Genomic DNA, 14,495 nt, shown 5'->3' on the forward strand with positions numbered 1-14,495 from the left:
AGATATAGACAAATGTATACATAAATGATCAGAATGAAAAGAGAAATCGATTAAGCGGTGACTGTCTGTCCGTCCGTCCGTCCGTCCGTCCGTCCGTCCGTCCGTCTGTGCACACGATAACTCGAGTAAAAATTGAGATATCTTAACGAAACTTGGTACGTGAACTTCTTTTGGGCGTGGGACGGATGGTATTGAAAATGGGCGAAATCGGATAATAACCACGCCTACCTCCCATATAACGGTAATTTTAAGAAATACGAAAACTGCGATATTTTAGTAACTACTGAAGATAATTCACTCAAAATTGATACTTACAATGAGTTTCAGACGGAAAACATGAATATTATAAATTTTTGGAAAATGGGCGTAGCCACGCCCACTTATGGTTACATGTGTATATCTTGGTAACCGCTGCACCAATTTCTTCCAAACTTGGCACAGTTGTTGGCCTTTGCACAGCATACCAAATGGCCGAAAATTTTAAAAATCGGACAATAACCACGCCTACCTCCCATATAACGGTAATTTTCAGAAAAACGAAAACTGCGATATTTTAGTAACTACTGAAGATAATTCACTCAAAATTGATATTTGCAATGAGTTTTAGACGAAAAATAAGAATATTACAAAATTTTGGCAAATGGGCGTAGCCACGCCCACTTATGGTTACATGTGTATATCTTGGTAACCGCTACACCAAATTCTTCCAAACTTGGCACAGTTGTTGGTCCTGGTACAGCATACCAACTGGCCGAAAATTTCTAAAATCGGACAATAACCACGCCCACATCCCATATAACGGTAATTTCGAGAAATACAAAATCTTCGATAAATCAGTAAATATTGAAGCTAATTTATTCAAAATTGATGATTGCAACAATTCTTTACCAAGAAATACGTTTATGACAAAATTTTGGAAAGTGGGCGTAGCACCGCCCACTGCTTGAAATTTCAATATTTCGAAATTTAAGGACGCTAATTTACTTAAAATGTATACACCCCGGCTTATCATGTAGCGGTAGCTTTCGGAAAGGTGGAAAACATATATTTAATACTTGCGCCGGGTATTTAATGTTCGGCTCCGCCCGAACTTAGACTTTCTTACTTGTTTTTAGCTAAAATATTTTCTTTTCCATATTCAATATTATTAAAAAAAATTAAAAATATAGCTTTTATTGTACCTGAAAGCTTTTACTTTTAATATCATTTAATGGAAAATGCTTTTAAATCTATGTTCGAAAGTTTGAAATATTTATGTATTTAATTTTCCTTTTGATTAATACTCAAAAAACTTAACACTAATCATTGGCAAATCTAAGGCTGCTAAAGAAAAATGTGTAATGTATTAAAGTGTACTTGAAAGTTTTTTATTGTATATTCATGAATTCATTTTATTTTTTGACTCCCAAAGTAGTGGTTTCGGTCCATAATTGGACTAGTATTTTTCAGTCTATTTTGAACTAGTGTGAGACTGAAATCTGAGAATTGCCATCTCGTAGGACATCCCCATGTTAAAAATATCAGTTGATTGCATGGAAAAAAGATAGTTGGCTGACTAGTTGGGCATGCGGTCCATACTAGTTGTGAGGTAGTTTACAACTAGTACATTTGACTACAGGGATTTCATCATATACTTACTTACATACATACATATATACCTACATATATAAATTTTATTTTTATTCTGGATAATTTTATTTTCTTTGCTGTCATCTTCAAATATTTTTCCGCCTTCTTCATACTTTTTCATGCAAAAAAAAAAAAACGTTGCCGGAAGTGAACAATCCGGCTTTTCACAATGCTTTTTTAATTGTAATGCCTTGCACGTGTCACATGAATAAGAGGCTAAATTCTAAATGGTATACATAAGCGCAAGTTGTAGAGTAAATATTGGTCAATTCACTTGTGCAGCTACTTTGTTGGAATTTACTACCTAGCAACGTAAGACACCGCAACAATTAGAGGGTCTTAAATTCTAAACTGTGTGTACTTCTTTAGATCTTATTAGATGCATATGAATATAATTGTATGTATGTGTAAGTACTATGAATGTATATATGTAAATAAATATATATTTGTTGCAACTGCTACTTATAAAATAAATGTTTCCATTGAGAACGGAGAATATGACTACTCTAAGGCAGACGACAGAGTTGTTGCTGGGTGATATGAGATTCTTAAAGATGTAATATAACCCACACTAGAAGATGTAAAAGTGAAAGCCTGATTTGACAGAGAAAAGAGTTTTCATGAATCATTTAACATAAAACGACTAATGCGGGTTTTCATTATTTGATAAGAGGACACCCAAGTAGCTTTATGAATGCTTCAATGCAGGTATCTGGTACTACTAACTATAATGTTCCGTAATGCGGCGAAGTTGATTAGCCTGTTGGACCAAATGTATCTTATTTGGCGCTTATATACTCTTTGGTGTCATCGTTCTTCTCCGTCGTAGGCTGCTGTTGAACTAAGCTTTGAGGTGGATTACGGCAATTCATTCGATGGTGGGGTTCATCCTGAAGACACGCTTAACCACAATGCCCTGACAAAAATTTTTAGCCGTCTCATAGCTGCTGCAATAGATGTCGGACGCTACAATATTTGTGTCGCCATTGCGCGCCATTTTACGCACATAGAATTTCGTGTAATGCGGTGACGGCGGCCTTATATTTATATTTATTTAGTAATCTTCCTTATGTAGGGTCCGGATATTCCAAGTGCATATCTGTAAGTCATGGCGCTTGTTACGGCTGCTGGCTTCAGTGAGTCCCTCAACCGAAAAAGTCGAAGTGGCTCCACCAAAGTTTTGTCTTGCAAAGCAACCCACACACATTTCCAAGAGTGCGCGAACAGAGACATAAGAGTCGAGATTCAGTACAGCTGTGCAACTTTATCAGCATGCTTAAGAGAGCGAACATGACCGATAATATATGTAAGTAAATGCTGAGAGGATACAACTTTATTATTTGATCAACGGCGATCACTGTAAAATGACTGGTTTTATTTTAGAATTGTCAATAATCTCAGAATCGGTAGAACGAACTTCCTCTGCCACAACTTGGACGTCAGATAAATCTCAATTAAAAGTGGAAAAAATTAAGGCAATTTTGATTGACAAATTTACCCATACGCTAATTTCTATTATTTCCTTAGCCACGGTCGTAATTTCTTCAAAAGACAAAATCGGAATAATGAGCCTTATGAATAAAAACTAAGTAAATGCCTTTTCTTAAAATTTCAAACCTTTTACCCGATTTATTCAAACAACTTTAAGTACGTGGTCACAGAATAGGGTTTAGAAAAGTTTGACATTTTAGTAGTCGAAATTCCTGACAGAGATAGCTTAATCCTAGCATAGGGCTACCAGACGTCCTGCTTGTCCAGGCTTTTTAATGAAGGTCCATTCCATTTATGGCAAATTTTTGCCATGAAAAAGGTTAAGCTTTCCGTTATTTATTATAAAATTTCCATAACGAAGCGTTTTTTCTAATATGTTGAAGAACATCTGGTAAGTTTACCTTCCTTCTATTTAGTTTATTTGGTTAAAATCGTACACTTTTTATCTTCAGGCAAATGCCAAAAAAATTGCAAGTTCATGAACAGGTAGATAATATCAAGAGCAAAAATGTCACCCAAAAGAAAGTCATACCTTTCTCGTTTCTTTGTTGTATGGACTGGCAAAAATTTAAGGGCTTCTGCTTTCGCTTCACAAAGAAGAGCTTCTGGAAGGGACTACTTCAAAAACGTAAAGCTGTCATTTCAATTCATAAAAATCGTACTTCTTTAAGGAATTTATTTAAGGTTCATATCAAATGTGTGAGACTAAGATGTTTACTGAATTTCATTTGTAATGCTAAATAGGAAATCCCTTTCTAGGGGGCAAGTCGTTTAGAATGGCTTCACTTAAGATAGCCTACTTAAATTATCTTCTGGCATGCATATACAAAATGGCAAAAATGATCATGAAATGCATTGTCGGATATGTGGAAATTTTCTTATGATGGTAAGGTAAGCATTCAAGGTCCAGTTAAAGGCGCCAAACATTTTTCCAAGTTACGTCACAGTCAAGAGAAATTTGTTCTTTTATGACTAAAAAAATTCAAACTTGAGCGTTTCATACAATAGATCATCATCAATAATTCAACTTTAAGGATTGTACCACAAACCTTAATTTCTTACAATATCAAAAACTACTTCTAAATAATACAACGCCCGAACCAAAGCAACTGTACTTACTTCGTTTTTTATTTGGATGGTAAGTATCCTGGTCGATGGGTTCAAACTTATGGCAGCCCTAACCTAGTGTTACTCACCAAGTTACCCGAAAATATAAAGAATAAAATTTTGGATTAAGTAGTAAATATTTGTGATTAATTTTCATGTCTCTAACACTCCGTCAACTTCTAACACGGCAAATTGAATTGAAGAGACTTAAATCAACAGGCAACATAAATTTTTTGCAATTCTTGTCAGCCGGCAGACTTTTGATTAGCACAATGCCACCAGCCATTGGCAGCTTGAGTAGGGTGAGGATTCACTGTTGTCTGTCAAGTTACATATATTAGCGTAATTGCAAATGTCACCCTAGACAATAAAAGCGAAAAGAAAATTGTGAAAAAATACATTCATACCTACATGTGCACGTATGGATATGTACATACACGCCACACACGTTCTTCAAAACTGTATTAACTCTGTATTACCCATTCGTCAGAAAGCACAGATAATGGTCTTACCATATCGAAAAGAGGGACGTTGTTGTGATTTTTAGCAGCAAACTATGTTTAATAAAAATTATGTCATAGCTTTTGCAAGAAGTGGTTTAGTAGATATTTACCTACATACATAAAAGCAAAAGTGACATATTTGTTCTTGATGCATTTTGGAAGGATATGTGCGATATGTTTTTAACCTTGTGCGTTACAAAGTGTGTTAAGAAAGAAATGAATTAATGGCAGTTAATTTTAGCAGGTGTGCCGCCTATTTTTTACATTCGACAAATGGAGTTCTCAGCTGTGCAAATTACTAGTCATCTACAGTGGGTTCTTGGGAAAATAAAAAAAGTTAAAATATATTTTCTAAGTATCTAAGGCTTTAATGGGCTTACTGACTTTCCTTAGCATTACCTTTCATAAATTTTTCTGACCTAGTTCAGAAAGTAAAAAGTCAATCTTGTTAACAAGAAAACAAGAAAGGGAAGGTTTGTTGTGATAAATGGCCATGGTGGAATTATACAAGGTGTTGTACGTAGTGACAGCTCATGTCGACAGCTCCCTTACAAAAGGTTGTAATATGGAAGCACGAGAGAAACGGGAAGAAAAAAAGCCCGCTTTGCGAAGTAGTACGAAATTTGGTACTATTTTTCATATAAAATTTTGCATATAAATAGTTATAAACGGTATATTATGATAAGCTAAATTCGCGAAAGTAGTATATATAACGTAGCACTTATGCAATAAATGGTAATTTAGTTTATTAAACACAATGTCCTATAATTATAGTCAAACTTCCAAAACCAAAAAATTAGTGGTGACCCCGAGTCGTTACAACATGACGGAATCGACAAAAGGGCGCATCGACGGATGGGGAGAATATTTCATCGAACAAAATGCCAACTAAAGATGTGGAGCTTGCATCGCAATGCAAGCTGCGACCGTTCTGAACTGAGATGCCAGACAAATGGTTTCTACAAATTGAGGCCACCTTTCAGTCGTACAAGACCACATCTTATGTCGGTAAATATAATCTGGTCCTCTCAGCAATTAGCGGCGATGCTTTAAAGGAAGCTGCGGATGTTTTAAAAACCTTACCAACTCAAGACCGATATATTAACCTCAAAAGTCAACTACTGTCACGTTTTACTGATTCAGCCGACCCACATAGGGTATTTGGCTGATTTAGGCATATTTTTATCGCTACAAACATCAAATATAGTTTTAGTTATCGAATAAAACATTCACTATAACTACCCTGTTACTAATAGAAAATTCAATCGTAGTGAAATCTTATTTATTGTTAATATTATTGTGGCTTATTAACATTTGTTTCCATATTGCTATTGAGCTTTGTAGCACTATTATGTTTTTAGGGAAAAGGGAAAAAGCAACAAAGTCTTAGCGGTAGAAGTTACCAAAAAAACAGTTATATCGTTGGAAAAGCAGGGCCAGTGGCAGTGAACCACAGACGGGATTGCAGCAGCAAAATTCACTGGGGAATAGATGCATAGTTAAATACGTAGTTCTTGTTTAAATCTTCCATCTAAACTTACCAAGAAAACAGTTATATCGTTGAAAAAGCAAGGCCAGTGGTAGTGAACCACGGAATTGCAGCGGAAGGAAGCACCGACCAAAATAACTACAAATACTTGGGGAGAACTCTAAGCCGATGTTTTTTTGCCAAATTAATGTTGAAATTTCTAATTTAATTTTCAGTTGCCAACGATAAGAATAGAGTAAATGTCAAAGAATTGTTCAGTGATTGCAAATCAGTTTTGGAATAGGGAATGAGGTAATTTAGTACTTTTTTAAAGGCGATAAAATGTAGTTTTTTCAAGAGGGAAACACCGATATAGCTAAGGTAGCCAAGATGGCGGATTAGAGCGAGAACGCTGTCAATATCCAACACCTTGTATTATTCCACCATGATAAATGGCTATGATTTCAAATAAATGAAAAAGTTGAAACCATTGGTTTAAGAAATGCTGATTTAATTTATGTATAAGTATATAAAAATCGAACGAGTGCTTAAGAGCACATGAATAACACCGGGCGATTGAAATCAGAAAATTTCCAAACGCACGAAACAATCAATATGCTCACGAAGCTATTGGCCAAATATAGTAAAACTGAGTTTTTAGTTATCTATCTGTTCTTTCTAGCATATCTTTTAAGTAGACTTTTAAATTTCAAAGATGTGATTTCTTAATTCAAAAAATTATTTTAAAAATTCAGTGCATTGACGTATAATTTCCCAGAACATTTTAGTAAAAAAAATCCCAATACTTTTGTCTGCTCTGTGCCAAGACCAAATGTTTCATAAGACACAGTTGTATGTGCAAGTGGAGCAAGACTAGAAGTTGATTTATGATAGTCTGCCATATTTCCAGAATCAGGCATTGCATATATCATTAAAAAACAAAATAATTTTTTAAATGTATAAGCTCTCTTGTACGATGGAGCATCACTATTTTATCTGGCGCCAACAAGTGTTTATTTTGTTTTAACCTAGAAGCCAATGCTCCCGCAGTTTATTCAGAAAATTCTATGCCCCATATTAAAGCATTTCAATATTTATACTCACTTTGTCTACCTAGGACCCAGCATAAACACCAACAACAACGTCAGCCTGGAGATAACTCTTGCCAACAAGTGCTACTTTGGGCTCGGTAGGCAACTGAAAAGCAGAGCTCTCTCTGGATGAACAAAAATCACGCTCTAGAAATCTTTCATCAAGCCAATGCTTTTATATGGCGCGGAAACTTGTACGATGTCGAACAAAGATGAGAAGGTTTTGAGGACTTTCGAGAGAACTATTCAGGATCTTCGGCCCTGTTTTCGTGGATTACGGATGGTTTCGGAGAAGCTGGAATGACGAACTGTATGAGCCTTTTAACGACATGGACATAGCTAAGCACATAAAAATACAACTATTGCGCTGGCTAGGAAATGTTTACGCGTGGAAGACGACGCTCCGAAAGAAAAGATCCTTCGACTCCGTACCCATGGAAACCAAGTGCAGTAAGACCTGTGTGAGCTTGGGATAACCAACTGGCGCAAATTTGCACAGCAATCGACAAATGTTTGTAGAGCCAAATAAGAAGAAGAAGAACTATTCTTTGGCGAAAAGTTTTGGCTTTGTAGACACTATTCCTTAGAAAGCACTGTCACTACTCACTCCGTCGAAGAGTTTGTCAAATTATGGCCCATCGCATAAAGCTCGCGAAGTCCCATGTTTTTTAGAAAAAAAAACTCCCCAGCTTCGCAACAGTGGCCACCATATTCACCAAACTTACGCCAGTGGATTTTTGCATATAGTCTATTCTCGATGGCAAAGTATCAACTAAAAAATATGAGACACTGGGACAAAATAGTACCACCACACCACATTCGTGCATTACGGGACAGACTCGATGCTATTATCCGCGCAAAGGTTGGCTACATCGAACAGTAGTACACTTTTCAAAAAATTTGAATTTTGAAAATGATTGTTTCTACCTAAATAAGAAAAATGCATAATAAGCAAAAGTATGGAATGTTTAATTGTTAACACTTTGAGCGCATATCCCTGCATAGTTATACGGTTAAAGGCTCACTCCATCTAAACAAGCGAGTACTTCTACTCCTACATTTGACAGTTCCATTCTTGTGAAGCATGTCACCTGAACGCGTCTCTTTGACTGATTTGCTAATCAATCAAAAAATAATTTAAAAAAAAATAGAATAATAAAGGTATTTCTTTTTGTCCCCTTCACTGTGTCCTTCACAATTTTCTCTGAATATTAGCTTGGGTGACCGAATGTCTGTCACAGTCACAAAATGTTGCTAATACGCACTGACAACACTTCAATTGGTTTACAATGCTAGTCGGCGTTTGAAGGATTTTTTTCTCTAGGCGAATCTTCGAATGCAAGGGAATAATTTCTTCTACTTGTTTATTTCTTAGTTTGTGTGGCATTGTATGTTCACAATTTTATCGTATTTTCCAGGCATAGTGTCAGATGTTAAAGCGACTTTATAAGCTTTTGTGTATTCATAAATGTTTATGTATTTTATGCTCAAAGCAAAAATTATTTTGATGCAATTCTATGATATTTTTGGAGAAATTAGAATTTTTAATTTAGCATCTAAAAGTTCAGAAAACAACAAAGAAAGCATCTTAATATAGATGCCAATCACGTACATACGTGTACATCAATGCACATTTCATGCTTTTTTGAAATTATACATTATCTTTCTTAAAATGCCCAGAAAATCCAAGCGAATCCTTCAAAGCATACATATATACATATATACATATATGTGAGCAAAAAGAGGAAAACGGTAAACGAAGGCTTCATAAAAACATGTCAAGTGTCGCTGATTTAAGTGAAGATTTTTTTGAAATGATTTTTTATTTTTTTTTAAATTAATTTTCGCATGTGTAAGCATACACACATGAACATGTGCACATGCCATACTAAATTTATTCGCTTGTCACCTTAGCGTGAGAAGGCACAACGGCAAATACAACGGTACAATTGAATTTTTCTCTCTGTAATATGCTTGGTAAGATGATAAAACCAACATGTACTATTAGTTATGTATGTATGTACATGAGGGCGGTTCAAAAATTCACGTAAAAAAGGAAGAGTCGGAATTTTAATCAATGTTTTTCGATCGGAAAACTCTGTTTCTCTTCAAGAGATTCCAAATAATAATACCCAATTGCTTCTTTAACTATATTTTATAGGTCCGTTAAAATTCCCAGAAGAAGCAAAGGGACCAATAAAAATCGTTAGTATTAAAAAATGGTTAAATAAACAATTGGGTATTTTTTCTGAAGAGAACCAGAGTTTTCCGATCGAATAATATTTATCTTCAAAAATTCTATACCATTCTACGAAAAATTTAATTTTTTCCATATAAAAATACATGGAAAACTTTGAGCGCTTTGAACGACCTCTAAATATTTTTTGATTTCAAAATAAAAAAATAGGGGTCTACTTTTTTCGGTAGAGAACAATCCTAGGAGGTGAGAGCATTACAATTCCGACTTTGCTATTTTTGGACTACCCTAGTGTACATATCTACATATACTTAGTACATATGTATGTATATTTATGTATGCGTATTGGCAAAAATATTATCTGTGAAATAATGGCGGTAATTTTTGTATATAAAACTAAACCACGAAAGGAAAATGGATCACCTAGCTTGTAGAAAATACCAAAATAATGACGCTATTGTTGGTAACGGATTGCTGTTAGACAGTTTGAAGTGCGCTACCGTGTCGAGTGGCAGAGAGTGTCGCATAAATTAAAACACCTATTGCAAAAGATTGCAAGTGGGATTATATGAATAGATTTACGTTTGAGAATCAACAGGCACAGTTCAGTGGTTCGCTAAAATGATACTATAAATCGAAGCTGCGAAAGAACTGGGGAATCTAAAATAGGGAAAGCGTAGATGAAGCAATCTAGAAAGACGGCAGTTAGATAGTGTGGATTGAATAGGTTGTGCAGGAATTTTTTCAAACGAACGACAAAAGCCAAATTACTGACTGGAAGGCAAACCTTCCAGATTCACTTCCATACTCTAATAGAAAAGTCTTTTACATGAACGTTTACTTTTATATCGCATCTTTGTTTTGTCGTAAGTGGCCTTAGCATGCTGTCAGATTCTCTGAAATTGTAGACACAGGATTTTCAATGGGCTCGTACGAGTTTTAACTTTTTCCCCATTTTCGCTCATTTACTTGCATCTAGTACGGTGGTAATCTTTTTACGCTATGTTGCTCGATTATGTCTATTGTCTTCTTTTCCTTCTTTTGTATGCATAATTTTTCCATTCACCTGTTTCAACATGAATTTTAACAAAAATGCCTTTGGTATTGAAGCTCATACTGAAGAAAGGCTTTGCGCACACAAATATCTCCATATATATGTGCATATTTATATGGGGTGTTCCATACCAAAACGAACGGAATTCACACTTCATGTGTTTGATTTGTTTCAACTTTTTAGGGTTGATGCATTAACATAAATAATAAATATATATGAAATATGGTATGGAACGCCCCATATACAGTTTTTCCTTCACAGTTGTATTATTAAATTTTTTTGCGACTATTTCTTCGTTTTACGCATGCTACTACTTTTTCCTGAGCTATTTTCCTTGTTATGTTTTTATTACGTTATCTAAGAACTATAGATAGAATATGTAAGTGTTGTATATACTCATACTGAAATTTCAGGATGCTTTGACACAAAATGTTTTCACAATTATTTTCCTTAGTTTGCGCATCTGTAAAAGTAATTCTACCTTTTTCTCAAGAGTTGTATAAATGCAGTTTTGACTAGTTTTTTGAGTTGCCTTAAGGGTAAAGTTTTGCGGGAAACCAATTCTTTTTCTTCTTATTTGGGCGTGCTTTGCTTCCTTATCCAACGTGGAAATGTGATAATGCATTCGCCAGAAAATGCACATACAGCTCGTAGAGGTCAATCCCAATTCTGAAGCATCTGGTGGTATTGGTCAACCTCATTTTACACAGCCGTATCAGTATCGAGCGGATGCGAAATTCAGGCATCGCGGCGTATGAGCAACTGCTGTCGAAAGCGACATATAGATGGTGATCCTTTTCTCGCAGATCTTTTCTAAAAGTTGGCGTATTGTGAATACTTGGTCTACGCTCGATAAGACCTCGTAACATATGCTTAGAAGGCTGATCCCGCGGTAGTTGGTGCGAATTGCGTGGGCACTTTCTCGTGGATTAGGCAGAGCACACTTCAAGAGCGCTAATGCTACTCATTCGTACTTCATCATAGTCAGATAGTGGAACATCGACTCCGCCATCATCAACGGAAGCTCGGGTTCGTCTTGTCCACTAATTTTAGTGCTGCAATAGTGTTCGTACCAAATTGTCCCAGATTAATTTTTTTTTTAATTTTTTTGGTTTCACCTATATACAGGGTAAAAGTAGCGTTAAAGTAAAGGAAAAAATATGACTAAAACTTTTGGAGTAGTATAGTTCTTCCGATATCGGCCGTTGCCATGTGGCAACACGGGGCATATTCCAGATGGATTGTTAGAGGACAGTATTTGGTTAAAATATGAAATAATAGAAAAATTTTGTATAGGTTTTAATACGTTTATTGATAATATATGCATATTTCACGTGCAAAACGGCGGCAAAGTGAAGAAGTTAATGAAAATTAGCAAAACGTTTCAACCATAAACCGACATCACATTTTGCACAGGCTACTTGTCCTATAGTTTTACGTGCTTCACCAGCACAAAGCAGTTTTTTTGTCAATTTGTATGGGTCGGTGGTGTAGTCACAAAAATATATAAGGTCCCAGTGTGGAGACCCCCGAGGCCAGGTATTTAGCATCGAGCTATCAATTAAAGACCACAGAAAGTATTTGGGAGTAGTCTTGGAGAGTAAGCTGCTGTGGATGCGCAATGTTGAAGAAAGGGAGAAGAAGGCCAGTAACGCCCATTATGCATGTAAAAGAATGCTGGGAGTCACTTGGGGTTTGTCACCTGCTCTGATGCATTGGTGCTACACAGCACCGTCTTTTTAGCGTTAAAGAACTTTAAATACTTGACTATTAGGCATACATATACATATGTATGTATCTATGCGCTGCCTTGAATTCCATTACCTAATTTTTAAAACTTACAACAAAACAAGAAGATATTTCACGGACTTACAATGATTTTTATACTACTAAAATGTCTATGATTATATTTAAAATATAATAAATAACTAGTGAGCATATATAACAACAAACAATTTACTGTAAAAAAATGTCGTACTTACTTGTCATATAGAAGAAGAGCGTCAGTAAGGCAATCATCTTGATGCGAGTTTTATGAATTGAATTACTCTTTTCAGCAAAAATGGCGACAATAATGTCAGGTTCGTACAGTTGATAAATTAATAAAGCAGCGCACTATCATATGCAGTGAAATCGCAGTAGTAACGGGTTAATTGCCTGCGACAATTTATAGTTGCAAGCGATATGCTTTTCGCTGATGCAAACCATAGGTTGCCGCTGCTTGTTAGGGTACTCCTAAAGGAATATATGTAGATATCGAAGCAGCGTAGTCAAAGCCAGCTTAGCACACAAAAATATGGCTAAATTCACTTTGCATGCGCGCACACGCACCCGCTTTATATAACCCACGAAACGCGGACAATTGGACTGTGTCAAGCGAAAATATGTATGTATGTATTATGTGCTTAGCTATTAGGGTAGCCCAATGGGTTTTCTTTTTTGAATTTCAAAAAAAATTTACGATTTACGTTTTTTGCGTTTGTCGTTGTAAGCTTAGCCTTACTAGTATGGCGTTTACGTGTAGTTATTCCGTAGTAATATTTAATTTTTTCTATGTTTACAAGCTTTATTTAGTCATCACCACGTTAGCTACCGGTTTTCGGCTTAGTGTTTGCGCGAGGTATACATTTGTGTTTGTATGCTTCCGCACACTTTTTATTCACTTCCAGATTTTTATCTTGCTGTCAGTTAGCCTGATTGCTTATTTGAACAGCGGCGACGACGGCAGCAAAACAGCCGGTGGTACTATTTGTCTGAATTCATAGCCAGTAGTGCACACAAACGCACAAGGAAGTGCTCGCTAATTCGGGCAATGCGGTTGTGTGCCTTTGCTTGGATATAACCTAGTTGATGTTGCTGCACACAATTTGTATTTGCGTTGTCACGTTTTTTTTTTCTTTTTAGCCGCTTAAGTGGCAGTGAACTGATGATTTAACGTAAATAATGGAATTTTTACACTTTAAACGGCCGTTATGTTATATCCACTTTGATTGTTCTCGAAATTTAATTTTTTTTTTTACTTAAGACCTTAAAGGAATGGTTTATGAATTGGTTATGAATAAGCCCAGTAAATCCAACCTTGAAAGAATAAAAATTTATTACTTCCTTTATTACTTTTGACAACTTTTCAAAAACGGCAGCCTGTGAGCTTTAATTTGCTGTACGCAGCTATTCTAAATTAAATATAAGCGATGGTTTCCAATTTCGCTCAAATTTTGCGCATAGACTAAAACTGACACAATTTGAGTTAGAATTTAAAAAAATAAATAAATTTCAAAATTGTAAGCTAGGAAAAAGTTGTTGTTGGCAACACACAAGGCAAATTGGCCGGCCGGTTTTGAACTATGCTGCGCCTGTTTGGTCGCCGGGGACTAGTTTGACGCAGTGGCCGAAGCTACAGCTGAAATTGAATTGAAAAATCGATAGTTTCGATGAAAATTTCCGGGCATTTCTTGCATTTTTTTTTAAATTCATTCTTATGGGTTTTGCTGTGGAATGAACTATATTTTTATAAAAAAAAATTTATAAAAAAATGGTAAATAGACATGAACAAAATCATGAAAGCATCAGAATATGCATATTTTTGACGCTGACTGTAATTCTGTGCTTTTAACATTTTTCGGTTCTTCGTAGTACAATTTTCATTTAGGGATTCCTTTTTTCTTCCTTACACTTGCAATTCAAATCTGCAAATTTCAACGATTTCAAATTTTATTTATGTGATTTTGGCAAGTCTACTTCAAATACCTGGTCATTGGTATTTTTCAAGATGTTTTCTTAATTTTTTATTTTATTTTATTTTAATACATTTTTTTATTTAATTTTTTTCTTTTACTTAATTTTAGTTTTGCTTTATTTTATTTTGTTTTATTTGATGTTATTTCATTTTATTTTTTGTTTTATTTCATTGTATTTTATTTTATTTTTGTTTTTTTTGTTTTATATAATTTAATTT

At 35.2% G+C, this 14,495-nt stretch overlaps 1 protein-coding gene across 1 annotated transcript in view; it reads right to left on the reverse strand.

Annotated features, from left to right (window-relative positions):
* Positions 1-13,520, reverse strand: part of LOC118745941 — a 222,809-nt gene extending 209,289 nt beyond the window's left edge. Inside the window, exon 1 of the mRNA XM_036479608.1 lies at positions 12,523-13,520. Within this exon, the coding sequence (XP_036335501.1) occupies positions 12,523-12,559 (37 nt within the window). The 5' untranslated portion in view covers positions 12,560-13,520. The remainder of the gene's footprint in view (positions 1-12,522) is intronic.
* Positions 13,521-14,495: the final 975 nt, after the last annotated feature.

This window comes from Rhagoletis pomonella, unplaced genomic scaffold (assembly GCF_013731165.1).
Source record: "Rhagoletis pomonella isolate Grant_MI unplaced genomic scaffold, Rhpom_1.0 Rhpom_scaffold_00010, whole genome shotgun sequence".
Taxonomy (NCBI): domain Eukaryota; kingdom Metazoa; phylum Arthropoda; class Insecta; order Diptera; family Tephritidae; genus Rhagoletis; species Rhagoletis pomonella.